This window comes from Euwallacea similis, chromosome 11, assembly GCF_039881205.1.
Source record: "Euwallacea similis isolate ESF13 chromosome 11, ESF131.1, whole genome shotgun sequence".
Lineage (NCBI taxonomy): Eukaryota > Metazoa > Arthropoda > Insecta > Coleoptera > Curculionidae > Euwallacea > Euwallacea similis.
The window spans coordinates 495,361-520,910 of NC_089619.1; the positions used below are offsets into that span (position 1 = coordinate 495,361).

The 25,550-nt window shown below is 36.5% G+C and overlaps 2 protein-coding genes across 4 annotated transcripts; one reads left to right on the plus strand and one right to left on the minus strand.

Annotated features, from left to right (window-relative positions):
- The first annotated feature begins 817 nt into the window (after positions 1 to 817).
- Positions 818 to 21,497, plus strand: Shrm (Shroom). Of its 3 annotated transcripts, none has more exons than XM_066394756.1 (14): positions 818 to 1,164; positions 6,917 to 7,186; positions 7,959 to 8,159; positions 8,418 to 9,027; positions 9,203 to 9,524; positions 9,806 to 10,173; positions 10,457 to 10,784; positions 12,887 to 13,162; positions 13,818 to 13,982; positions 16,176 to 17,263; positions 17,622 to 17,799; positions 18,082 to 18,244; positions 18,531 to 18,797; positions 19,441 to 21,496. In XM_066394756.1, exons 2-14 carry the CDS (start codon positions 7,019 to 7,021, stop codon positions 19,699 to 19,701), a joined length of 4,395 nt encoding a protein of 1,464 aa, XP_066250853.1. In that variant the 5' UTR covers positions 818 to 1,164; positions 6,917 to 7,018; the 3' UTR covers positions 19,702 to 21,496. The 3 variants fall into 3 exon arrangements, with proteins under 3 accessions (XP_066250853.1, XP_066250854.1, XP_066250855.1); XM_066394757.1 differs by having other exon boundaries at positions 818 to 1,138; XM_066394758.1 differs by lacking the exons at positions 12,887 to 13,162; positions 13,818 to 13,982 and having other exon boundaries at positions 19,441 to 21,497.
- A 425-nt stretch (positions 21,498 to 21,922) lies between these two features.
- Socs44A (Suppressor of Cytokine Signaling at 44A) lies at positions 21,923 to 25,452 on the minus strand. Its single transcript, XM_066395281.1, has 3 exons — positions 24,934 to 25,452; positions 24,493 to 24,755; positions 21,923 to 24,386 (listed from the first exon to the last, which is right to left on the minus strand). The coding sequence occupies exons 1-3, from the start codon at positions 25,276 to 25,278 to the stop codon at positions 24,029 to 24,031; spliced, it is 966 nt and encodes a 321-aa protein (XP_066251378.1). The 5' UTR covers positions 25,279 to 25,452; the 3' UTR covers positions 21,923 to 24,028.
- Positions 25,453 to 25,550: the final 98 nt, after the last annotated feature.

Sequence of the window (25,550 nt, forward strand, 5' to 3'; positions counted from 1 at the left end):
ACACTTCATTATTGCAACTCTTCCTCTTCTACAACATGGGGCTGTCATATTTGAAATTCGACGTTTAGATTTTCGACAACCATCATCAACATTGTTTTTTCTTATGCACGCATCCTGAATTTTCAGATTTTTTAATTCGCTTTTTTTACCAACCAATATGTAAAAAATTATAAAATGCATCACATTTAGCTAAATTTTTATTAAGAAGTAGAAAGTAAGTTTGAACTGGTTAGTGTCTTTCTGAATATTGTGTTAGAAGCTGAATTCAAAATTGTGTTCTTTAAAAATTTAAGATAACGCTCATAAGGAAAAGTATGGTTGATGATGATCGCCCAAAATCGAAACGTTGGAGTTCAAATGTGACATTGTAATGTTGCAGGAAAGGAAAAGGTGCAATGATGAAATGTCAATAATTTTGAATTACCTTACCAAATATCCTGAAAAAAAATTGTGGAAAATTATCTAAACAACTTCGCAGCAATAGGTCTGTGGGGATATTGTTATGACTTACGATTCACTGGTTTCTTATAATTACGTCATTAAAAAAAAACAATTTTTTTTATATTGCTCTTGTTGAAAAGTAGCTTTATGCTGGCTTTTGGTTCAATTCAGGGAACATCTCTTCATCGTTCCTCTCGGAGCATTAAAATTCACAATATTGTCATTAACCAGGTAGGCAGGCATTTCTTCATTTGCAGCAAGACAATCTCCTTCGCCTTGCCGAAGAATTCTTCTTTCTTGGTAACTGCGCCGGATCTGTGGGTTCTTTCTTCAGTCGTCACCGCGCGCCGGTACCAGCCGTACTCGTATTGCTGAAGGCGTCTTTTGCTTCCAAGGTCAACGCAACCTGGTGCCCTCACAATCTTGGTTCTACAGCTCGATTTTGTTGAATTACGTCGTGTTCGTGTACATTTTAACGAAATATCGGTGCTATTACTCAGGATATTTTGCGACAGTTCTTTGTTCAGTGTTTCTGTGAACATTTGGATGATTCGATTTGGTCGCAGATTATGAAACTATGGTCATGTGAAGTGACATATTCTTTGTCTCGTTCAGCACCGGTACTGTTTGTCTTTCGGTTTCAAGCAGGTATTTCGTTGCTCCCATTGTTGCTCTAAAGGATAATATGTTCGACAATGTACGCAAATTTTGAAATGCTTAAAGGTAATTTTTTCATAGGTTTTTGATGTAGGTAGGTAGGTATCTTAAATATTTTTTTAATGCGACTAAAGGGCTGTTTTTGGTTCATATGTCTCTTAAATTAACCATTAGCAGCGACTGAAAGACAATTTTAAAAGAAATTTCTCTTAAACGGTTCAAATTGCTTTTTTAAAGCGAAGCAAATTCAGTTACTTAATGTCCATCTTTTGGACTACCTGTCTTTCAAGGATAGTCGAAGTCCAATACATTGCATAAGGAAATTACCGTGGGGGGACAAAAACACCATGTTTTTGGTCGAAATTTCTTCAATGCGTCATTCCAAGGAAATGTTATCAGATCATTCGAGTTCGGCCAATTTTTGTCATCCCGATCCGGGACGGGGTGTTCCGTTTAAAATAAGAAAGTTGACATTTACTTCCGATATATGGCCCCCGTCGGCTTTCATGCAGTGTGTCCCAATTTCATTGTGATTTCAGTTGTTATCGAAAGAGAAAGATACTAAATTATAGGAGTTTTAGAGAATTTTGCATGCATCTGAAATAACCTTTTAAAAATTTAACTGCTCATTTTGGAGATAAATTGGAAAGTTTGAAAATCGTCAAATATGTAGAAAAACACATATCAAATTGATGAAATTAAGCTTTATGTAAGTGAAGTCGTGCAAAAATGATTATCTTTTTCCATGTACACCCCTCACTTCTTATATTACAGCTCATGCCTGTTCTTAAATTCTGGATTGATTGAAAATGCTCTTTCTTATTTTGGTCCTTATAGCTGCGATGATCTCCCTTCGCTGCTCATTAATATCAATGGGTACAAAATAAATGCCGTCTTTCATAGTTCCCCATAAATAATAATCTGATGGGGATAGGACTAGTGAACGTGCCGGCCAACGTATTAGAAATTAGAAAAGCACCAAACTCAATTAAATTTCTATGAATGAATAGAACGTTGTAGAAGAGTAAAAATTGCAAGAATGAAGTATCAATCGTTTTGACTTGCTTCGCTAAATCATCTAAGGAAAAACGAGTGCCGAAAAATATTTTTTTTTAAATATCTCCGAAAGTAATGGGAATTTTTCGAATTTCGAAACGGAACATTCTTGAACTCCAAATTACACAGCTTTGCCCCAATTTAACCAACCTTGTATTTTTTTTCTAGTTAATGAGATCCTTACGCTTGAGCTCCAGAAGCGGACGTCCTGTATAATCGTGATTTGACTCTTTCTTCTCGATAATCGATCCTTTTTCATTTTGTCATAAAATGCATACGATTCTAGTTCATATATCTAATGGATTACGAATACAAACCGCGATTTAGGTAATACATGCAAATTTCATAAGGCCATATAGGGAACGGCATTATTGGATTGAAAATGCGAGATAAGACGAAACTAACTACTTAATAGGTACCTAGATACACTAACGCTTATGGTATTTTACTATTATGAACTTAATCATTCATTAAATAGAAATTAGATTGTCATTTTTAAATCCCACTAGCCATTGGTACCTACCTACGTGTTATCGACAATGGAATGAAATAGGAAGGCAGTACGAAAAAGTAATTATTTAGGTATTTAGTTTAGGAGAAACTTGCTCGTATTAATTTTTTCCCATGACACGTACCTACACGTTAAATTTTGTGAACTGGTCGAATGTACCGACTGTTAAAAAAATAATTTAACTTTAATGTGCCATGCTCACATTTTGTTCATGCAGGTAGTTGTCTGTTACCTCTCATTGTAGCTCGTATATAACGACCAAACATTCATTTATTAGCGAGCACCGCAATAAAAAAAGCATTTCGACGTTAAGGTTCCCGGGTAATTTTATTTTTTAATTACACTCCATGCAATTCATGGAAACTATATAGGTACTAAGTAACGGGTGCGGAAATTAAAAAAAAAGAAGGTCTAGAGTGCTTCGGAACTCATTTGTTTAATGTATTTTGAGTAAATACAAGCTTTTGTTTCTATGGCACTCTGTGCGCTTTTAACGCATTAGCGAATTTCGAATCTTCTTCCCATTGGTCAGTTTCAAATGAAATTGTCATTTTAATTAGTTCAGGTTTAGGACGATATAAATTTCAAACAAATAGGGTTGCTTAGTATGCATCTGACGTTAAAAATGGTAAATGGTACTAGCAAAAACGGGTGCCAAAATAAACTTTTCAAAAACTTTATGGTCGGCCATAAAATATTTACCTGGATAAGGCAGGTGTTTAATACATGACACCACGCAGAATTTAAGAGGAAAAAAAGAGATATTCGGGTACTTTTTTATTTTCCCTTTGTAGACAGATAGTTGTTGCAGTATATTACCTTACCGCCATCTAACAGAAACAATGGGCCATAAAGATTAGATGATGGTTCTTATTGGAAAGGTCGTTTAAAATTTGGTTTTGTTGCCACATCTATATTTACGAGGCTGTCTAATAATTCGTCAGGCTTTAACCAATAGATTTTAATAAAAATAAAAAAAGTCGTTTCAATCCGTGCGCAGACCTGAAGGGAACCCTAAAGAACTTTACGGAACAAAGAAAGAGTTTTCGATTTACGACATATTCGGAAAAAAGTGAAAATGAATTACGTATTTCAATGTTTGAAATTATCAAGCGAACATGTCATTACTCAGACAGTATTTTCTGACAGTCATTGGCGATTTGCACGTTTGAGGGCCTGCTTGCACTGCAGATTTAGCACATGTGATTTGAGCTTTTTTAAGGTCGCATCACTCTTCGCAAGTCAGTGGTTTCACTGAAAGAGAAAAAGAAGATTTAGCATTGTCTCTTTCTGTTGAGCAATTTACTAGAATCTGAAAATTTTTATTTTTAATTCACACTAATAAATTAATCATGTGAAAAAGAATAATTTGTCAAACGATTTATAATTTTTTTAAATAAGTTTTAATACCAATGCTTACCTCGCTGACCGAAGTATTTTAGGTGGAACGAGCAATTTCTTAATTTATTAAAATAAATACCTAGAAAGTGATCAGGCCAATGCACAACAATTAGGATGGTCACGGTGATTGGTTTTTTTACTCTATACCCGAAAGATCGTTCACCTTATGTTACTATAATTATAATGCATTTCATATTAAAATGTTGTTAGTGAGTACACAGTGGTGGTTTCAATAGGTGGTTTCACAGTGGGTTAAAAACAGTGACGGACATATGAAAGTTTAGTCAGGGCAGTTCGCTACAGAACCTGAGAGCCCCGTTACCCTTAGATGCGCCTCTGGGTGTTTGATTAATATATACGCCCTCCGATTTCAAATGGATCACCCTGTATGCAGACGTAACACACGACGATCCGGCAAATATTTCAAACATTTCAAGGACAGATTTAATATGTATTTTTGACTGCTTTTTCCATTTAACCGCGTTCGCTCTACCTCCGACGATACCAAAAATCGCTACGGCGTGGGCATAAGAAAAATGATTTCAATTACTGTGAGCCCTACCGGGACGACAAATTATCGTCTTTGTCTCATGAGACTGAGCCAAGCACTTACTTTTAACATTAAATATCTCCTTAATTACAAGATGCCTAGAACCCGAGCTAGAATCCATTGTTTTACATCTGCCGTCCTAGTTAAGAGGAGCACAATTTCCTTATTTGTCTCGATGTTACAATATCCTCTTGGCTTTCGAAGGCCCAGATAATGCGAAACAATAAAATTGGTATTTATTGAATAATCGCTATCAATTGCAGGAGTTATAGTTTTTCGGCCAACGGAAAGGGAATTTTTATTCCCTCAAATCAGCTGGTGCACCTCGCTATTTTAGACCTATTAACAAAACATCTGCTTTCAGTGGATGATAATCTCTGAGAGCTCTGAAAAATGTTTGCACAATTTCAATAGGTCCTTAAGTGGTTAATAACGGTAAGGCTTCTAGCTTTAGGAGCGCGCATATTGTTACTGTATTGCGAGGTATACATTACTGCTAATTATGGTGTATGTTAGAAGAAGGAAAGGCCTGCCAGGTTTTTATTTGTTTAACATTTCATATTCATATCGCTTTTTCTTATCATTAAGAGTGCAGTGCTCGTGGCATAGACCGACATGTCCCACAAAAATCACTCAGAAAAAACAATTATATTCACATACGTTGTGAGTTTGTCATTTACGCACGAGTCGAATCTGAGTTCACAGTTAAAGTTAGTAATGCCATCATTACGTGTGTCGTTGAAAGTAAAAGGGATTGGTTGTCTGCAAACTTCAAAAATTCAGTAGACTTGTCACCAATATTGCTATTTGATATTTGTCTGTTGCTATGGATACCGACATGAAGCCGCAGGAAATAAGCTTATTTCCTCATCGCTACGCACGCAACTGGGAGAAACCGAAAGTCTTGGTTCATGTAATTTTTGAGTCGGTAACTGGTAACAAAAATGGTTATTTATCGAACAAGTGCGGAAAGTTGTACTTCATGGTTTTCGTAGTTGACCGAACGACGAGAGGCGAAGTTCAATCACCAACCGAGTGCAATGGCGGATGCATTAATTTCGTTAATTATATTTCCTGTTCAATTAAATATTAGCACGTGGTAGAAAGTTTACAGCACGCGTGCGGTAAAAGATTTATCTGCCCAGTAATGCAGCCTTGTCGCTCGATTTTAGGAAAAATTAATTTTCTATTCAGGACATTGCTCTAACTAGAGTGACCATAAAGTATCCGTTATCGGCTAATATAGCATAATTTCCAGCACTACCAGAGATGAATATTAAATACTAATTGCAATAAATGATACACCTAACAATCTTCGATTTATATGGCCGTCACGGTTACATAATTAGCCAATAAGATTAAACTGGTGTTTGCCTCACGATCAAACCTATTGCTTTTCTAATAATTATTCGTAAGCGTTGTGAGATGACGTCATATTGCCCAATTTCGTGGGCGAGTTTCTACTAGGGCTGGGATATGTATTCGAGTTGTTCGAATATTCGACTAAACCCTGCCCTAAAATTTGAATTTCTATTCGAATAGCCTCATATTTCGTAGTATTCGAATAGTTGGTCTGTTCGACTATTCTTCAATTAATTTTCCATTCCGTAGTTTAAATGTATAGGTTAACATGTTTGACAACAAATTGATATATTTTCGCATTTTGACAGGTATTGCTAGACTCCATGACAGATAAATCTATTTTCAAAGTGGATTCTTAATAAGCATTAAAATGCGCAATTTTCTCATAATTTAAGCGACCTTGTAACTATCACCCTGCGGGGATCTCTGAACTGGGCATTGTTAAAATGATCACCCTGTGAAGCGACACTTGCAAATATTATTACGCGTTACGTATAGACATATGTACATATTGCGATTTTTGCGAAATTTTTATAAAATATGGAAAATTATATTTTTAATTTACACAATCATGCGAACATCATGAATGAAAATGTAACTGTTGTGCATTACATTTTTTGTATGTAATTTCGCATGAAATTGAATATTTTTCAATGTAAATCATTTTACGTTACTGATTCTGAAAGCAAATTAACTGTCTCTCAGACACAATTTATTCTGGTTAATTGCGGTCTTCCTAAATTAAACACAAAAGCGAGAACTTTCTGAAAGCACCCTGTATATCGCTGCGATTTTCCATCATGGAAAATATCCAATTATTAAGGAAATCATGATGGATTGCGTACGTTTCTGCCATTCAGTAGCCCATTTTCTTCCGCTCTACTTTGATATCAATGGTTCTGCTTGTATTAAAACTGTAGTGATCAATGTTGTTGCAGGTTAAAGGGCGAACATGCAAAAAAGCAAATGGCCCTTTTAAGCATTACGCGCTTCGAGGAGGTTCTTCATACCATCGTCCTCTATAAATTTCTTTGGGAATTATGTCATCTGGGTCTGCACCGAATTTGGATCAGAGTAGCAGCCAACAAGGTTATTCAGCAGTGTTTCTAAGCCCGCTCTCCAGAAGGACAGTACTGTCTATTAACGGGGATAGAGATGCCAATTCGTCGCCTCCAGAACCTCCAGTTAGAGATTCATCAAGTCTCAAGGTAATGTTTCAGAAATATAAAATCTATATCTAAAAATGATAAACAGACATGCTGCGCGCAATCGCCAATGAGGCGACCAGACGGCTGTTGACCGAGATTCCAGCTAATTTCAGCAATTCAAAGCCACTTACTGGCGCGCGAAAACTCACAGTGCTTCATTAAAAGACTTGAGGCCATTGCCAGCGGCCAGCCCATACAGCGCTACGTGCTCACTTCCGTCATGAAACAGGGTTAATAAGCGAAGTATTTTAACATGAATTAAGAAATATTAAACAAGATGTACCATTTATTTACTAACAAAAAAACATTTGTAAAAAACACGCTCAGCGTTGTCTGCTTAATTTTTAAAATATTTTTGGGGGTATACCATTGCTCAGTTAGAATCGGAAAAAACAACCGGTTGATCCTGGTATGGACACCTGGTTACAGTAAAACTTGGAGCGCAACGAAGCCGCTGATTCTCTTGTTGAAGAGACGATGAGGTCGCCTTCACCAGATCAGAGTCAGTGCGTCAGTGCGCGGACACTTAAGAACTGTAAATTGACGATAAACTGAACTTCTATGTTAAAATTAGCATTCACCATTGTGTTCGTTAAAGGTGAATTCCAGTAGATGGCGCCGCTGCCTTACCTGCTACTATATAGGGAGAACCAGAAACGAATTTTGATGAACTTCTATATTACATCGACATTCACCATTGTCAAGAATTTTTCTTTCTAACACTACGTTAAAAATGATTTTTTAACTATTTTATATCTGTTTACTGTTTCAGTACATCAAGTACGGACCTGGACACGAGAAGTTCCCTTCCTGGCCTGTACCTGCAGCTAGTGAGACCTCCTCGCGCCCCACCACCGGAGGATATTCCACCAGATCCAAATCTTGGACAGATAATACCAGTTACCCGAAGGAAAAGGTGGTTACATACACTCGACCGTATATGAAAAGGCAACACTCACAATATACTCAACAGGTAAACAAAACATTAAAATTTTTCGGGAGAAAGGAATCACAAAGGCAGATTCTTCGTCAGATTTAAAGTCGTTCCTTTTGACAACAAGTTCGAGACCTTCTAAATATCTTTGGGACCCTCTAAAAATTTCCGAGATCTTCAATTTACTCATAGCCTCTTTTCAGATAATATACGGTTTTGACAATGTCTAGGTCTTTTTTTTCTTTGTTCGTGCTACGAAAAACCTAATTAATATCTTAATGGCCGCTTTGTTTCTAGAAATTAAAAACTGTGATGGAACGCTGTGAAAAAATCCCCGCAGAGACATTTGAGGCACATCACAACGAGAATATTCCCAATCATCTCTACATTCCGAATGTTGAACATGATGCTCAATTAACAGGAAGCATTGACTACAACTTACCATCACCGCCTGAAAGAGACTATTCGAAGCGCTCACCTACCCATAAAGAGATGGAAGATTACACAAACGCTTATCATGAGAATTTGCGGTTTCGATTTGAGCATTCTACGAACAGATTAACGGAAAAGGGGCTAGAAGAACTTATGGAGTATAACAAAACTCAGGAAGAATCGGCATACAGTTCAATGTATGATAATAATGAAGACGGAATGATCACGCATATTCACCATCAAAAACAAGTTTCGTATGCTCAGAGCGAGGGATATCACAGTTATGTTTCAAGCACTGACTCAACTTCAACGCCATTTCTGGACAGACTGAGGCGTGATAGTCATGCTTTAGTTTCTCAACAACCTTCTTCTGCAACGTGGGGAGAAGAATCGTCTTCCAGGCGGGAGGGCCGGGACAGTGTCGTAACTACCAGTTCTGGAAGTGCATCTTCAAGTGACACCCTTAAATGGCATGGTAAGTCTTACTTACAGCGTGTTTGTAAAAATTATGAAAACGATCAATGAAATAAAAACAAAACAAAATTAAGACAAAAACAGAATAAATATAAATATTAACATAAAAATAAAAATTAAAAAATTATGGTCAGTGAGTCAATCAAATCGCAGATAAAAATATTTTTGCCTTCCAGGTTCCATGAGTGACGTGTCAGTTGCAAATAGTTCCTGCACATATCTTGCTGATCAGTCAAATGCATCATCCCAGCAGTTGATTGTCCACAGTGCCCGAGTTCAAACTCCGCAGAGACATCGTTCAGAAAGTGTTCTGTACATGAGCGGTTTTGTCCACAACCCACACGAGGACAAAAAGGCTAAACATAGAAAGGAAGGCCCCAGGAGTTCTGTGAACAAGTTGAAATTGTTTCCAGTAGAGACATCTCTGGACCAAGATACTGTAGGAGAGCATGAATCCAATATTAGCAATAATAGAATAAATAATAGTTCGAAAAATAGGTGAGTAGACTTTCATTCATTCAAATTTAGTTGAATATCTTAATCTTGAAATCCATCATAACATTGTCATAGATAAAAGGTAAGATAATTTGAAGAAAAAAATCTTTGATTGAAATGCATTTGAAGATTTTATCGCACCCTAATATTTAATTAAACTTACTTTCCTTAGTTTAACCAACTTCATAGCTGAGATCACCTTATTTAAATTTGAAAATTGGCCACCCTGTAGACTTATTGTAATAACATCTTCTAATTATTATGCAAAACTGCCTTTTTTTCAGATTATCGCTCTCGCTCCAATCTCCAATTTCTGTGGCAAGTCGGACGATTGAGTTTGAAAAACAAAAATACTCATATCTAGATCCTCACAAGAAGCACCGAGTTCCTGACCCTACGCTTAAGGCAATACAAAAGAAGGCCCTTTTATCCTTTTATGAAAGGCATCAGCAGAACGGTGATTATAGTAAAGTACAGTATGGCTCAGAACCGCAGCTTCCGAGCCAGCAGACCAGCTCAAAAGGGGCTCCACTCAAGATTAAAGTGGCGCACTCTTTAAGGAGAGCTTCATCTATCAACAGCTATTCTGCAAGGAATTCTAGACGGAACAGTTTGGTCTCTTCCGCTGATTTGCATACTGCTGAGTATAAAGGTGCGTATCAATGTAAAAAAACTAAATACCCCCCGTATACAAACGATATACGGGGGATATTTGGTATTTTGTATTTATTATTTAATATTATATATAGAGTGAGTAATGATATATAGAGGAATTGAGTCACATTTATCTTAAGCCGTGTTAAAATTTTGGCTCAGAGCTCCTACAGTTTTTGAGATATTTTCTTTTTTATTTTCTTGTTTAACTCATTATTACTTTCTATTTTCGTAATTTTTTGTTTTGTGCACTGACCATCGATCAGCTTTTTTTCATCCAGAAAACGGAAGATCCTCGCTTGGATACCAACATAGCAGCAACTCCTGCAGCAGCCTTAAGTCAGCGGACTTACTTGGCCCAGTTATCATCGGATCATCAATATCAATCGATGACTACGCCTCGAGGAAACCTCCCGACCGTCCACCCAAAAACCCGAATTTAAGGACAGTATTTCCCGATTTGTTCAATGACCAGAGGGTGCCTAGTCCGGATCTGCCTCCCCCATCGCCTCCAGCCGTGCTGGAAGATGAGGTATTCGATAATGACGATCCATTGCCACCGCCTCCACCGGAATGTGGCTCTGGTTTTCAAGGAGATATTCCAGAAAGGTGAGTTATATTGAAGTGATGTTTCAAAGTGGTAATAATTCATAAATTACGCTAAATTGTAACAGTGATAAGCATTAACAGCATGGGTTTCTGGAAAACCGTAGTACATACGAAATTAGTTAAATTACAGAAAAGTTGCGAGATTTGACGCTACACAAAGAGTGATTTAATGGTATATTACATAATAAGGGAAGAAAGTGGCTCTTAATGCACGAGCGTGAAATGTTGCACACGAGGGCGCCAATCACGCGCGTGTGTTAAGAGACTTTCTAGCGAGTTATGTACAGTATTTTTCCCACGACCAATGGAAAACAAGAACAAAAGCAATTATTCAGTTATGAATGGAATTTAGTGACATCACATTGGAAGTCCGGCGCTTAAGCAATCAATCAATCAATCGAAATCTTTACTGAGATGTTCTATATGGGTTAAGGCAACAAAATGCGTGGCATATGGTTGCGTGGTATAAAGTCGTGGTTCAATCGACATTGAGCAAACTGTGCGGTGAGCCGAATGCGGTTTTCTGATAACGATTAACCTTAATCCCTGGTAAAACTGGATTCTCGAGGGTCACGCCTTCGAAATGATCGGATGTAGGATCAATATTTGCAGAAATCTATTCAGTTTGAATGTAAGCGTACCAGTCCTGAATTCTGATGTAAAGGTTGGCTGATAATACACCTCTCAGAATACGGTTCTGGAATACCTGTAGCATGTGCTCGAGACGGTCGAATGACAGATTCATGCAAAAGAAGCTTCCTGCTGGAGAAAAGGGAAATTTTGGGCATGTTAAAGGGTATAGTTTTTGCTGAGCTTAGAGGGTGTACTTTGAAACATGCCGGTTGTGGAAGGTAAAGAATAGGCGGTGATCTACTAACTCCTGGTAACGCAGGAAAAAATGTAGGAGACACCGTGCAGGAGCCTATTACGCATGATTGCTAATTTGTAAATTACGCCAGCATACTGTACCCTATCGAAAGCCTCCTTCAAATCAAGTAGTAACAGTACCGTTTTCATTTCGTGGCTTACATACCGTTTACGTGCGGTTCATAGTGTTGTTCTGTATTTAGGTCTAAATTCAAGTTGTTCATCAGGTACAGTAGAAAATTCTTTGGTAATTTTACGCAGACAGGGAAGATAAAGACTTTCAATAACTTCAGATAGAGGATCCAGCAGAGAGATGGGGTGATATGAAGAACGGGATTTTAGCCTTATTTTCTAATACAGAGTGGATCGGAAAAAATAGTGATGAAATTGATTGCTTTTATTTTGGTGATATTCTCGACTGTTCCCGAAATGTCAAACTCTTCCGGCTTACATCTCCAAAGCGGTCAGATTTAGCCTGTTCTTCGTCGCAGATGGACTTGTCGCCATTAAAGTAAAAGTAAATAATCAGTTGCTGACGTATTAAACATCCATTGGAATCCCTAATTCTAACACACACTCAATCCTGCAAACAGTTCAATCGTTGAAGCTTCTACCACTGTTAAGAGTAGGAAGCTCAGTCATGATGATATAATGGATGTTATAGAGCCGATATCTGACTCTAGTGACTCTACTTTAGATCACATTTGTATGTTGGAGAGTTCATTAGATCAGGATTGTGCTTGTAAACCACTGAAGCCATTGGAGTTAACGCTGTCGTCTTTCACTTTCATAATTGTCGAGTAGGTCATGTTGGTAGGGACATATTTTACTTAATTGACTAATAGATAGAATATAGATATTTTCGTAGATTGTCGTGGGAAGAAATAATTACCTATTTATAATGGCCTCAATTCTAGGTCTCACATCAAGTCTACTTAAAAGACTATTTAACCTACACCAATTGCTATGAATTTCAAATGCCTATTTTTCCAGTTTCCATTACTTCGTGTTTTGTGTGAAATGTGTGAAATACACGATTAAACACTATTGATGGTAGTCCCGCAGGAAAAAGTCCAGCGAACTCAGATCTGGGGATCGGGCGAGCCAATATGTATCACTATAAGTCCCAATACATTTATCTCAATACCTCTGATCCATAAAGCTCTTGAACGTACAGTAATATGCGCTTTTCTACTTACCTTAGTTTATCGACTATTTAGTAATTTTTGTTTCAGTAATCAAAAAGACTCGATTATTTCAACAAGGAAGCAAATACCAGAACCTCAAGTCCAAAAGTCATCTAATTCATTTAATAATGTTATACTTAATCAAAATATTGGTATTCCCGAGAGATCAATTCCTTACTCATTAATTAAAACGAAACCATCGGAACATATTATACAGCAAGTCAGAATTAAGCCAAATCCGCTACTATTGCAAGAAATGCAAAGGAAGAAAAGCCAATCGCTGGGTATTCCTAGAGAATATAGTGGATTCTCGTCTAATATGGGGTAAGAAATCGAAACAAATGTATAGCTGTCGGAAATATAATAAAAAAAGAGTTGATGTACAGGATGTCCCAAACGCGACTTCTAGCATGTAGTGATTTCCCGTGTGTGTTCCACGAGCCCCCCTGTATGTTTGAGAACAATTTCATTTGGTAAATTGAATTTTCGTATATATGTCAACCAAAGTGGCTCGGTTTTAGGTATCTGCTGAATAATAATTTCAGACGTCGGTTTTTTGTTCCAGATTAGTTCAGGTTAATTCTGATTAGTTCAAGTTGGTTCAGACTCTTGCAAAAACTGCGTGTACAAGTTCTTGCTATAGAGAATCGTCTTAGTTTTACTGCGTTTTCAATCATCAGACATATTTATGGTAAATTTGCTTTTTATTGCATATTTTTGAGAGCAAGAACGCAACTGGAACATCGAATTTGGGACACCCTGTACAAGACTTAAACCGAGAGATGAATTTTAGGAATTGGAAGAAATTCTTAAATGTTTAAATAAATATTTATTTAATTAAATAAAATGGAATGAAAATAAAAAATATTTAATGGAAATTTGAGGGAATATATCTACATGTTGCGTCTCACACGTTCTGCATATAGCGAGTCGATTTAACGCATTTTTGTGTGTGTTATGCTCTGTTCTTGTTCAATAGAATGAAGGTGTTATCCAGCAAAACTTCAAAAGATGATTCACCTCCACCACTGCAACCGAGGCAGCTCCGAATCTATCGAAGTATGAGGGGAGAGATGACCCATGAGCATCGCACTAGATTATCACCTCCAAAAGAGGTTGTGGGAGAGGGTCGGCTTCCCTTACAGTGAGTAATCAGAGATTTTGCTATTATTTACCGAGGTAGAAACATTCTTTGAACATAGAAATGTAGGTTCGAATTCGGTTTTTTCTCATTTTTCTATAACAGATCAATATTAGGGTGATTGTGACACCTATTTTTATGGCTCATGATGTACCTAGTCTGATAATGAAGAATTTGGCCACGTTGTCACCACCTTCATTGTTTTACTCATGGTCATGGTCGACGCTGAAACGAATGTCAAATCAAACGTCAGCGTTGACGTTATGATTTAAGACGCGCTGTCTTTACATGTTTCAGATTTAATTTTTGCTTTTTTTAATTTTTAATTTAATTTTTGCTCAATTTAGGCAAGTTTATTTCAATTTTACATTCATCTTATCCACAGGTTGGCCGTTTCTAGAACTCAACCATGGGAATCTGCGTTAAATTACGTCAAAGTTGCGTAATTTGGAGTTTTTAAATTTGTTCTCAAAATCGAAGAGCAATTTTCGTATTTACGATTTTCAAATATCTTAAAAACTTGAGCAGCTGGAACGAAAAAACAAAAAAAAATTTTGAAATTAACGCCTTGCATTTTTAAAATTTTATTTTCTTCCTTTCTTCTTTCTTCTTTAACTCTATTTTATTTCAAAATTCTCTAATTCGGAGAATTTCCACTACCTCTTGGAAGGGCGCATTTGAAACCGAAACACCAGGTACAGTTTATTATCCGCCCTGTATTTGCGTCTGTCGTTCGATGGAAAGTGTGGACACAAGACGCAGATCAAGAAACAAGTGATCCGTTTTGTTGTGATGAGGTTTCAATATGTAATATCAGGATCATCATCCATTCAGTTTTATACGCAATTCAACTATGAATAGTCGCACTATAGTCGCGGGTTTGGTGGAGTCTTATAAATAACTTGTAGACACATGAAAGTTTATGTCGGTTTATTATAGGTGTACGAGTATTTGAAAATTTCTCATGATTCAGTCTGCCCCAAAATATCGGTACGCTAGTTATAACCAGAGAGTGTCGCTATACGTTAGCCATGCATACGAACAATAATTTAAACAGTCATATCGAAATTTTTTGCTTCAAGTTCAAAATTAAGTAAGTGCTAATGACTAAGTGCAATAAATAAGTGTCTCTCTTCTCGGAAATACAGAGTGTGGTATTTACTACAAGTAAAACTATCACAAAATAAAAATTTATTTGGGAGAACTCCTCGGTTTCTAGAGAGAAGAAAATTATATTCTGTTTAATGAAATTTTGTCTGCTTTCGCATTTAATTTGTCGTATCTAAACCTTAAATCAATTTTTTTCGAACACGGATTGAGATACCTAGATGAAACTAGAATACATAATTCACGGAAAAATAGTTGCTCTTTTAGGTTTCGGATCAAATTCCACATTAGAAGTACTGAGTAAAAGGTTGTTATTAACGGTAGATGGCGGTGAAGTTGATCGCAAATAACGCCCTCTCTGAATAATTAGAAATAGCAGTTTTTTTGAAGCTATCTTCAAGGATATTTTAAACTAGATATTTTCTGAATAATGGAAAAAAGTCTAGTTCCCATCCATATTTTCGTATTGCGTTTAAAACCTTGAATTTCTGAAATTATTAGTTTTTGGGCATGTTTCTGCCAGTGGTTGCCTTTTGACGGAAGATATCTTCGGCTTTTAGAATTGTCATTGTTAATGAATCATCATGTACAAAAATGGGTGTCAATTTAGGAAACGGTCAAAGTCGGTATTTTTTACTGCTTTCAAGATCTCCACGTACTTCATTCTCACATGGGACACCATGTATGTAATATCATCTATTAGTCATATTGATATGCACGCGTCATTTAACGTTGTGAAATATGTCACAAAATTACATTAAATTAACGTCATTTTTTCGTCATATTTGGGAGCTGGTATGTCAGAAATACAATCGGTTTTCGAAAAGTCAAATGTGACATCATATTCACGTGCTGAGGATTTGACGTGATCGGTCTGTCATATTCGGACATACCTTATTTTCACGTTGTTTCTGCCTCAAAATGACAAAAAAGTGACGTCACTTGGCACGATTCCTTGCTCCCTGGAGTAATCTATAGTCTGGGCCACAAGCATGGACTAGGGCGTGACCCGCTACTTCTCCCTTCACGTCCCTTTAATTAAATGATATTTTTTTAATAAATTTTATTTTATTTTTTTATTTATTTCAGAAATCGTTCGAAAGGCTCGTATTTAACGACTAGAACTGAAAAGGACGGAATCTCTTCCGACACAGGAACTTATAAACGTGCACTCTCTCCTAGCGACCACTTCGACCCCTCTCAAGTATTTAACGATGGTGGGAACGCTAAGAGTAGAGAGTTGATATGGCCCCAAAGGCGCCAAAGTAAAGATGAGTTGAAAACGAATAATAATGCAGTTTTAAGCAACAGTTCGAAGAGAACATCTCCTAAGGACCTCGTAAATTGTAATAATAGCAACTGTGATAGTGATGTTGTAAATAATTGGGTGTTGCGCCCTACGGTGCTTCCTGACGTGTTACCCGCCAATGCGAAGATGAAGCCGAGGTCTTCATTAAGCCCGCACGAGCTCCCTGTGAAATTAAAATTCTCCTCTTTTGAGGAGAATAAATTGAATTCTAAAATTAAGTCACCTCCGCCCCCGTTAAAAATTAATCCATCTCAGTCTTCCTTGAAAAGTGCAATCCAAAGATCGAGTCCTGTGCGCACGATGGACTTATCTTTGACTACGTCCCTGCAGAGCTCTGTTAGTACTACCTCCTCTCTTGCCAGTCTGAGGAACACTTCAACGATTTCAGAATCTCAGAATAGGTCTTTTAATGGTCAGCAATGTCGTAGTGTTAATAGTGTAACTTCCATGAAATCTCCCATAATGGAAACGAATCCATCCCCAATCAAAGAGTCCACTCATAAATTTACCTCGACGCTGTGTTCGTCTCCATTAACCAAAAGTTATCTATCATCGCCTGTTAATCAAATCTCTACTCCAGTTCCTTTAGAAAGTGATAATGATATTTCAGGATCAATATCTCCTTCTGGGTCAAAAATGGCTGTTAACGGTTCCTCAGATATCGAAGGACTTTTAGTCCAAAAAACTGAAGTAGTTTTAAGGATTAATTCGGCTACTAATGATGCGTCTTCCCAAACGGAAAAAGATGAGCTTCCGACGGCTCCTTCGCCACCAAGGAAGGACGTTGATGAGGAAGTTGACTACGAGAAGCTTTCTCAGGATTTCGTTAGCCAATTACCTACAACCAGTATACTGAAAACTCTTTTAGGTAAGTCCATTCAATTGATACAAATAATTTAGTTTCCCTTAGGGCAGATTTTTCAATGTCCCGCTAAACTGCATGTGAAGTAACTTGTGGTCAAGGCTGACTGTCACTCAAAGAGTGTCTTTCTCAATTACGGATGTGTTTCGCATATCTGTCCTTTAACTGTTGGTTAACTAGCCGGTCATAGAGGTGTAGGAAAGTTATCAAGTAAATTTTAGTCAGTGGCGAACCTACAACTGAGCAGATCGTTTCTGCGCTTGAGGTTTACTTATTCCTTGATCGGCCACTAATTTCATGAACTTTACAGAAACGTTAAAACATGAATCAATTTTAAATCATCATGCGCCTTTTTTCATTTCAGTTCCTAAACCTGACCACAAGAAACCTCGTGAATATGTCCAGGATTTATTCAAAGTAGATGCCTCCTTAAGGTCTCGAGCAATATTTTCAACCGCCGATAACGCATCCAAAAAAGATGACGGTGGATCTCCTGCCACTGGACCTTCAGCGGATGTTACTGTATTGGACAAGAAATTAAGGTACATGTAACGATAAGAGGACGATTTTCAGTGATTTTATCTTTAGAGATAGTGAAGTATGTATGTATGGCCGGGCAGTTAGGTGATATGCCCGGGAACCAACTTATTCCTAGATCTGCCACTGGTTTTCTAAGTCAGGGCAATTTTATTCGAGCAAAGATCGATATTTTTTGCATAAAAATTTGTTAAATTGCAGGTACCACTCATTAATGAGCAAGCGAGCTACATTAATCACTATGTGTAATGATTTTTTAATAATGCTAATAGAGACAATTTTTCCAGTTTACCATCGTCCACATCTGCCCATGATGCAGCCAGTTCGTTACCATGTTCGTCAATGTATTTTACCACGTCAGAACCGAAGGCAAAATTCTTGACAATGTTCTGTCAAGATATGAATCAAACCAATGGAGTTAAAGATACCAAAGATTTGCATCGGCAGAAGGTAAGGGAAAAATCGAGAGAAGTAAAAAACAAAGAAAAAAACCATACGAGACCTAAAAAATAGTCGATGTTGAGGTAGGTAATTTAATTTTAAAAAAAAACGAACATTTTTGAACATTAAAACCTGTGTAACGAAGCGTCCGTTTCGAAATCCCTTATAGTCCTTTGTGATCCTTTATAACTCAAATGCATTGAAAAGTACCTACCAAAAACTCGTGCTTTGTGCCACATTTCACTTAAGCTATGACTTGATTACAGTTTTTATATTATCAAATTTTTTCCTCCAGGAGGAACTGGTAAATCGTCTGAGCCGAAAACTTGATGTGCTTCGAGGCGAAGCCCTAATCGTTTCAGAAGAGTGCAAAGTTAATGAGGAATTAGGAGTGACCGTAGGAAACTCTATCAATCAGGTGGCCAGTCCGCAAGAAGTGTACAAATTTCGACTGCACGTTGAAGAAGTCGGCAAAATTACTAGTCTACTACTGGGGTTGAGCGGGAGACTCGCGAGAGCTGAAAATGCCCTTATGAATATAGAGGATGACCATCCAGAAAAGGTAAAGTACGAATAGTGGGCAATATTGAGAGAAGGTAACGGTAAAGGGATCGTAATTCGCAATAGAAATGATGTCACTTCCCATTTAAAGTAGCAAGCCTTCAATAGTTGCACAACTGTTGATTCTGGTGAACATGTTGAATTCAAACATAACCCAAACAATTAGAAAGCTCAAATGACTTCATTCGTTACAAACGATCCAATCAGTGGGAATTACATTGCATGTCACACCTTAACCTCCATCCTTTATAGGATTAGTTCTTCACTTGTCTCCATTTCTCTTAATACTTCTCTTAATACGATCAGGATCTCTTTGTTTAAAATGGCCCGTTAAGGCCGCAACGAGCGTCACCTGGGTACATAACTTTGTGTTTTGGATGACTGACGGTTTCTATCACGTAGCTAATGTGACCGACGCACGTGTTCTATCACGTGGCTAATGTGACCGACGCTGCCACATGCGCATATACTTTCGAAACATCTAAAGTATGCCTGTTTCTCCCTATGTGTGGGATTCGCGAGCATTAACTACTAGTCGGTGCATCAGTGGCAAACTGAACGTTGGAGCTACTGTCGTATTTTTAACGAATACTTCTGAGTGTTGGGAGTGCATTTTTGATTTAAAAAAAACAATTTTTTTCCAGAGCATCCTAGAATCTAAGTGGAACAAACTTCAGGATCAACTTGAAGAAGCAAAGAACCTTAAGGAGTCCATTGACAAACGTAGCGTTAATGTATCCAATATACTGTATAAATATCTTTCCACGGAGGAGTACGCAGATTACGACCACTTTATTAATATGAAAGCAAAGCTTATAATGGATTCAAAAGAGATTCAGGACAAGATTAAGCTCGGAGAGGAACAGTTGGCAGCTTTACGAGACACTTTGATAGTAACAGATTGATCTTCGTGTGAAGATATTTTGTCATCGTTATTTACATTCAAGGGGCTATTTTTCCGCTATATCCGACGGCTTTTCCCAATATACCGATTTGTCAACTTTGTCATTTTATATGGAACAGACTATACCTACATTATAAACCCCTATATAAATATGACTCGCCTTTTAAACATATCACAACGATAGAAAATTTGGCAAAAAGTTGTGACCCACTAGTGGTTATCGTAACCGAGAAAAAAATCACAACAATGCAGACATCATCACAACAACAGATAGATCGCTACCTTAATCAGATGAATGCATACTGGGCATTGTCTCACGCAAAAATTTTTGCACAAAATTAAAGAATGGCAAATCCATTGTTCTTTCAGTAAGGAAAAAACTTCGGAGAGCGGAAAAACCTTAAAATAATGGAGATAGGAACTCCGACGCTTGCTTAAGGTATCTCCGTGTAGCTATAACTTGGTGCTAGCTGGATACCCATGGGTGAAAGCCATTAAGTGAAGAAAAAATGATATTTTCAAATTTGAACACTTTATATCTTAGAAACGAAACGTTTACGGATCTATTTTCATACACATAAATCCCTCAAGTCTATTTTGTGGTTCTTACTCATACAACCTACAGATGTATAGGTTGTTCCATTTAAAATACGTAAGTTGAAGATCAATCTTCAGGTACAGTATTCCATTGATTCTTGAAGTTCAATCTGTAACTTTCTTATTTTAGAAAGTTGAATTTTCAGTACAATTGATAATGCCGCGGAGGTGCGTTACCGAAAGTGCACGCAACTTATTTGAAAATATTCTAGATAAATCGCCCTTATCGACTTTAGTATTAATCTAATTACAGTTTTTTCGCGTCGGATATGAATTAAATTATGAACAAACGAATTCACATTTTTTCTCAAGTATGAAGTTCCCAATAAGTTATATACGCCCAAAACATGGAATAACCTCATACTGTTTTTGTCAAACGGATATGACGGTGTTAATCCAAAATAACACTGATTAGGGTTGCTTCGAGCACCTACTCGCAGCCCTGTTCGATTTTCTTTTCATTGAGGAAGAAATTATTCAGGGTTTTCAGGATTTCGGAACGTGTTCGCTATCCTGGGGTGCAGGTTTTTTGATAACACCACCGACCGAAAAGTCGGAGTCAGAAGCTTTGTTCGGACATAGCCCTGACAAGACTGCCCAACTCCGACACCAGAGGATAACAAACACGTCACAAGTGTGCATTCATGGCTGGTCTAGTCGTGGCGTACTAGCGACAACGTAACTGTCATTTTAACTGAAAATGTTCCATTGGTGTGGAAAACGTAACAACTGTCAAACTTACATTTTCTGCCAATGGAGCTGCGTCACGCTTGTCATTTATGCCATAGGCTCATGACGACCCACCATAAATCATTTCTCTGGTTTTGACTGACAGTTAAAACTCTCAGTCATTTCAAGATAAAGACAAATTAGATGCAATAATTCGTGAACTCATAGAGTCATCTACAAATTGGTAAATGAGTTGCAATCTGATATGGGGTGCAACGCGTAATATATTTTGAGATTATAATGGAAACTTCTTTTGTAATTAATTGTTGTTAAAGGAAACGCTACTAAGGTGCTACATGTTCAAGAAAGCTATTTCTAAGGTTCTCTATTGTGATTTTTTTAATATAAGTAGCTATTTGATCTACATACGTGCATATAGCTTTTACCTATTTTTTATTTATAATAAATTATGATAATTATTATTACATATTTTAACTGTGTCATTTTTTAAATATTTGCAAATATAATAAAATGCTTTTTTAATTCGAGTCACTGGATTATTACTGGCTGTTATTGACTAGTACATGTGTCAATAAAAACTGAACACCCTGTATCTTTTTGAGTCACCTTGTATGCGAAGGCCGAGGATCGAACTTGCACGTTGTTGGGTGCTGTCAACAATGACAAAATCATGATTGACCCCTCCTACCTCTATTACATAATTGTTTAAAAAATTTGCGATTAGTTGAAAGCGCTTAAAATTATATTTCTGAGCAGTTTTTCTGGAAAGTTAACAGCGCAAATTGAATTGCGAGAGATTGATCTTTTAAAACTATCAGACAATTCAAAATTGCCTAATAACAGTAGAAGTCGAAAACTTTATATTTTCGTGTCAAGACGAGCGTAGGATTAAGAACAAATAGAGAGGAAAAATGGCAAAAAAAACCGATGAACTTTTTAATATAAATGTTTAATATAAATTATTTTACTACAACGGCACAATTTGAGTAATGAGAAAATGATAATTATAAAATGAATATAGCGCGTTCAATAAAAAATTATTTATCTGGATTGGAAATAAATGCATCGGCGAATTGTCACTTCGGCAGAACGTGGAATCGCCTTCTGCCTTGGCGATACGTTATTCGCAGAACCTTCGTATAATCACATAACAAAAAAAATGTATCTTAAAGTAACATTTCTTTAGATTTGAGCCAGGACAGACCACGGACCAATACTGAACCGATCCGTTGCCCAGTTTCTTCCACGTAGGCGTATTGGAAATTTCACTTGATTTAACAAGCTCTCGAAAGTAGATATACATGTATGTGTATTTTTTGTTAATAAATATTCGGCACAGGGTCACCGTCCATCGAACAAATGGGAATTCACCAAATAACGCTGTGAAAAATTCTGTTGAATTTGGGTATAATGTGTAACACCTCATTTTGTCCTTATTTAAAAAGGTTGTACGGAGTGTTGCAAAAAATAGGCCAATTGACTAATCAGAAATTATAATGTAATTTTTTTTTAAGCTTATGCTATACAGGTTCCAACATATGATCATGCAGGTATTTCAGGAAGCGATAATACTCTGAAAATAATTAAAAAATGCTAAAATACTCATGGTCAAAAACGCACCATTTGCAATATACAGGGTGGCAAAGTTCCATTTTTTTCTATTTTATAACTTTGTTTTTGTTTAGATTTATTTTTATTTTAAGAAATTAGATTAAAAGTCACGAATTGCTTCAAATAAGTGAGAACTGAGCCGAATGATTATTTTTTTACTTTATTTCCTTTACAATCTTAATTTGCATTAATAAGTATTATTGTAAATTCTACGAAAAAGGTGAAAGCTGGGAAAATACAGCAAAAGATTAAAAAACTAAAGAATTGAAGAAGGAATTTAAATTTGGTTTCAAAATTCATACACGGCACTACAAAAAAATATATAAGATACAATGGATCTTGTTATAGGTGGTGAAGGTTTTAAAGAAAGTATGAGCATGAATTTCAAAAATTTAACTTAAGGCATACATGAGAAAAAATGTGAAGCTTTGCCACTCTGTATATTGAAAATGGTGTGTTTTTAATCATGGAGCTATTATTTTTTTCTTTTTATTTTATAGAGTACTATCGCCCCCTGAAATATCTCTATGATGATATGTCACACTCTGCATACACAGTCAAAGTTCTAAGTTTCAAAATAGTTTTTATTGAATTATTAAATTTTTTTCTCTATAACTGCAGAATATATAAGGTCTTTAGCTCCGTAAGGTGCTTTTTTATTTGTTCATAACCACAATACCTCAACTGAAAGGTGTAGTAACCAGAAGAAAGGACGAAGAGCATGAGGGACGGTTTTCTGGGTTTTCAAAAAAACTTATAAAACATACATCCGTTACTGGAAACTTCCAATTTTGACGCCCTACTTGTGGAACAAAGACCTCTATTGTGTTTGTTTAAGAAATCTAAGGATAATAGGATGTTCTTATTTTTGTAACACCCTGCATATTCTCTATATAATAACCTATAAATTTCATTTTAAAAAATTGTAAGGAAATGTGTCAAGTTTAATTATTCATTCCAACACTCTATACTGTAATAAAAATAATGACTTTGATTTCAGGAGGTGATTTTCTTTCATATTTAGTGAATTATATAAATCGCGTGTCTAAAGTTTTATTATAAAAATATCTTTTTATTTATTAAGCAAACCCCTTTCGCTGGATTTTGATCGATTTTTGTTTGTCTGTTACAACAACCAGGAGCATGTTTTAATTAATTTTTAGAATAGTAGTAATTAATTTCAAAATAATTATTGTAGTGACACCGCAGAGGGTCCCTCTGGTACTGATTGATATTTATCATACTAGAAAGATAATAAAATAAAGATGTTTATCATAAAACGCCAATCACCTCCTAAAATTAAAATCATCGTTAGACCCTGTATGCGAACCTATAAACATATTTCAACTTTTTCTCCTTCTCAGACGCCAGAAAGCGTTACAGGCGACATTTCTCATAAAACGCTAAAATCACACATAAGGGGATATTATTTAGAAATAATTCTCCTCTTTCAAAAAAGAAATCAGCCTGGCAGGCAAACACAATTTTTCAATATCGTTAACGTTAATATGTTGCCTAATAACGAACCTAGAGAGATTTTGTAAAGATCTAACTTCATCATACCGGGATATTGGCTTCAGTAATCTAACTGGATAATTAGGTTCCAGGCCTAAACTCCTAGTATAGCAGAAAATTGTTTCCTTTGCAGAAATCTTGATAGCTTCATCTATTAAATCCTTAACAGTTTCAAAACCTTTGTGGTCAAAAACCTTGTACCCGCTCTCTGTGGATTCTATTCGTGTGTGGAGCGTTTTTCCAACACTTCTGAAGCTAATGCTGAATATGTGTCTGAAATAGATTGAATGAAATTGTACTTCTAGGTGAAAGATATATGCAAATGTGGTTTATGTGATCTTTACTAGATTATGTCATCATTTGAAAAAGATGTCTCTACCTGTCAGAAGCAGAATCTCTAACTAAAAATGATCCATCAGGGGCTCCTTCAAGTTTAGCTTCTACCAATTGTTTAGAGACTGGGCCCCAATACCACACTTGATGTGCCAAGGTAGATATCTCATTTTTAGGGGCATTTTCTGATAAATGGGAATTAGTTGGTGATCTATGCTGGTCATCAGGCTCTACAGCTAATCTTGAGGAACTTGGAGTGAGGGATACATTGACAGTATTCACACAGTTGTGTTGCTCTGAGGTCGGAACCTGAAATGACACCAATATGATATGTAAGAACAGTGATCAATTTCTCTATTGATGTATTGTCTTTTATTAATCCTTTTTCTTGTGTCTCAAACATACCCTCACAAGATCTAAATTTGATAGTGTCACTTTCAATGACAGAACTGCTTGAAGGACTGTTGCAAGTGCCACTGATACTCACCATCTGTGTACTGATGGTTTGCCCTAATTCTGGATTAATATTTGTAGTGCCTTTAGGTCCTAAACAATGTTTCCTCTTTGAAAAGCAATTTTTCATCCGCTTGTGCCACTTCCTGATACTCCTTCTGAAGGTTGTTTCACTTTTCAAATCTGATATTTCACTGGTTAAATTTGGAGACATACTATGATGAAACTCAATATGTTCACAATGATGTCCATAATCTATAATGTTTGTGTTTTGGGCAACGGGAGACTGTTTGGTAAAGTTACTACTGGTGTTCTTGAACACTTTCAGATATCTAATGCGATGAAACCAACACTTTGCTCTATCAGAATGGGAATTCATATCATAAAACTTTAGATTTATCAGTTTCAACTAGGCAAACTGTCCAGTGTTGAGTCTGATAATAACCATTGCAATGTTGCACAGAAAAGTAGTTTATTGCATTTTGACCACTATATCTTCAACAATGAGTAAGCTGCTAATCTGCCACAACACTCATCTAATTAATCGTTAATTAGGCATATACTCTGATGCTGTTTACCACCAATTCACTACTCTATAATTTCTAATATAATTATTTTATTATTGCTTTAACATTAAAATACAAAATAAAG

Bases quoted from the DNA above. Each gene is read 5' to 3' on its own strand.
- Shrm (XM_066394756.1), top strand. From the start codon at position 7,019: ATGTCATCTGGGTCTGCACCGAATTTGGATCAGAGTAGCAGCCAACAA. The intron at 7,187-7,958 runs GTAATGTTTCAG...TTACTGTTTCAG, and splicing joins GAGATTCATCAAGTCTCAAG to TACATCAAGTACGGACCTGG. The intron at 10,174-10,456 runs GTGCGTATCAAT...TTTTTCATCCAG, and splicing joins GCATACTGCTGAGTATAAAG to AAAACGGAAGATCCTCGCTT.
- Socs44A (XM_066395281.1), bottom strand. From the start codon at position 25,278: ATGAATTCCCATTCTGATAGAGCAAAGTGTTGGTTTCATCGCATTAGA. The intron at 24,756-24,933 runs GTGAGTATCAGT...GTGTCATTTCAG, and splicing joins AAACCATCAGTACACAGATG to GTTCCGACCTCAGAGCAACA. The intron at 24,387-24,492 runs GTAGAGACATCT...AATCTATTTCAG, and splicing joins AGAGATTCTGCTTCTGACAG to ACACATATTCAGCATTAGCT.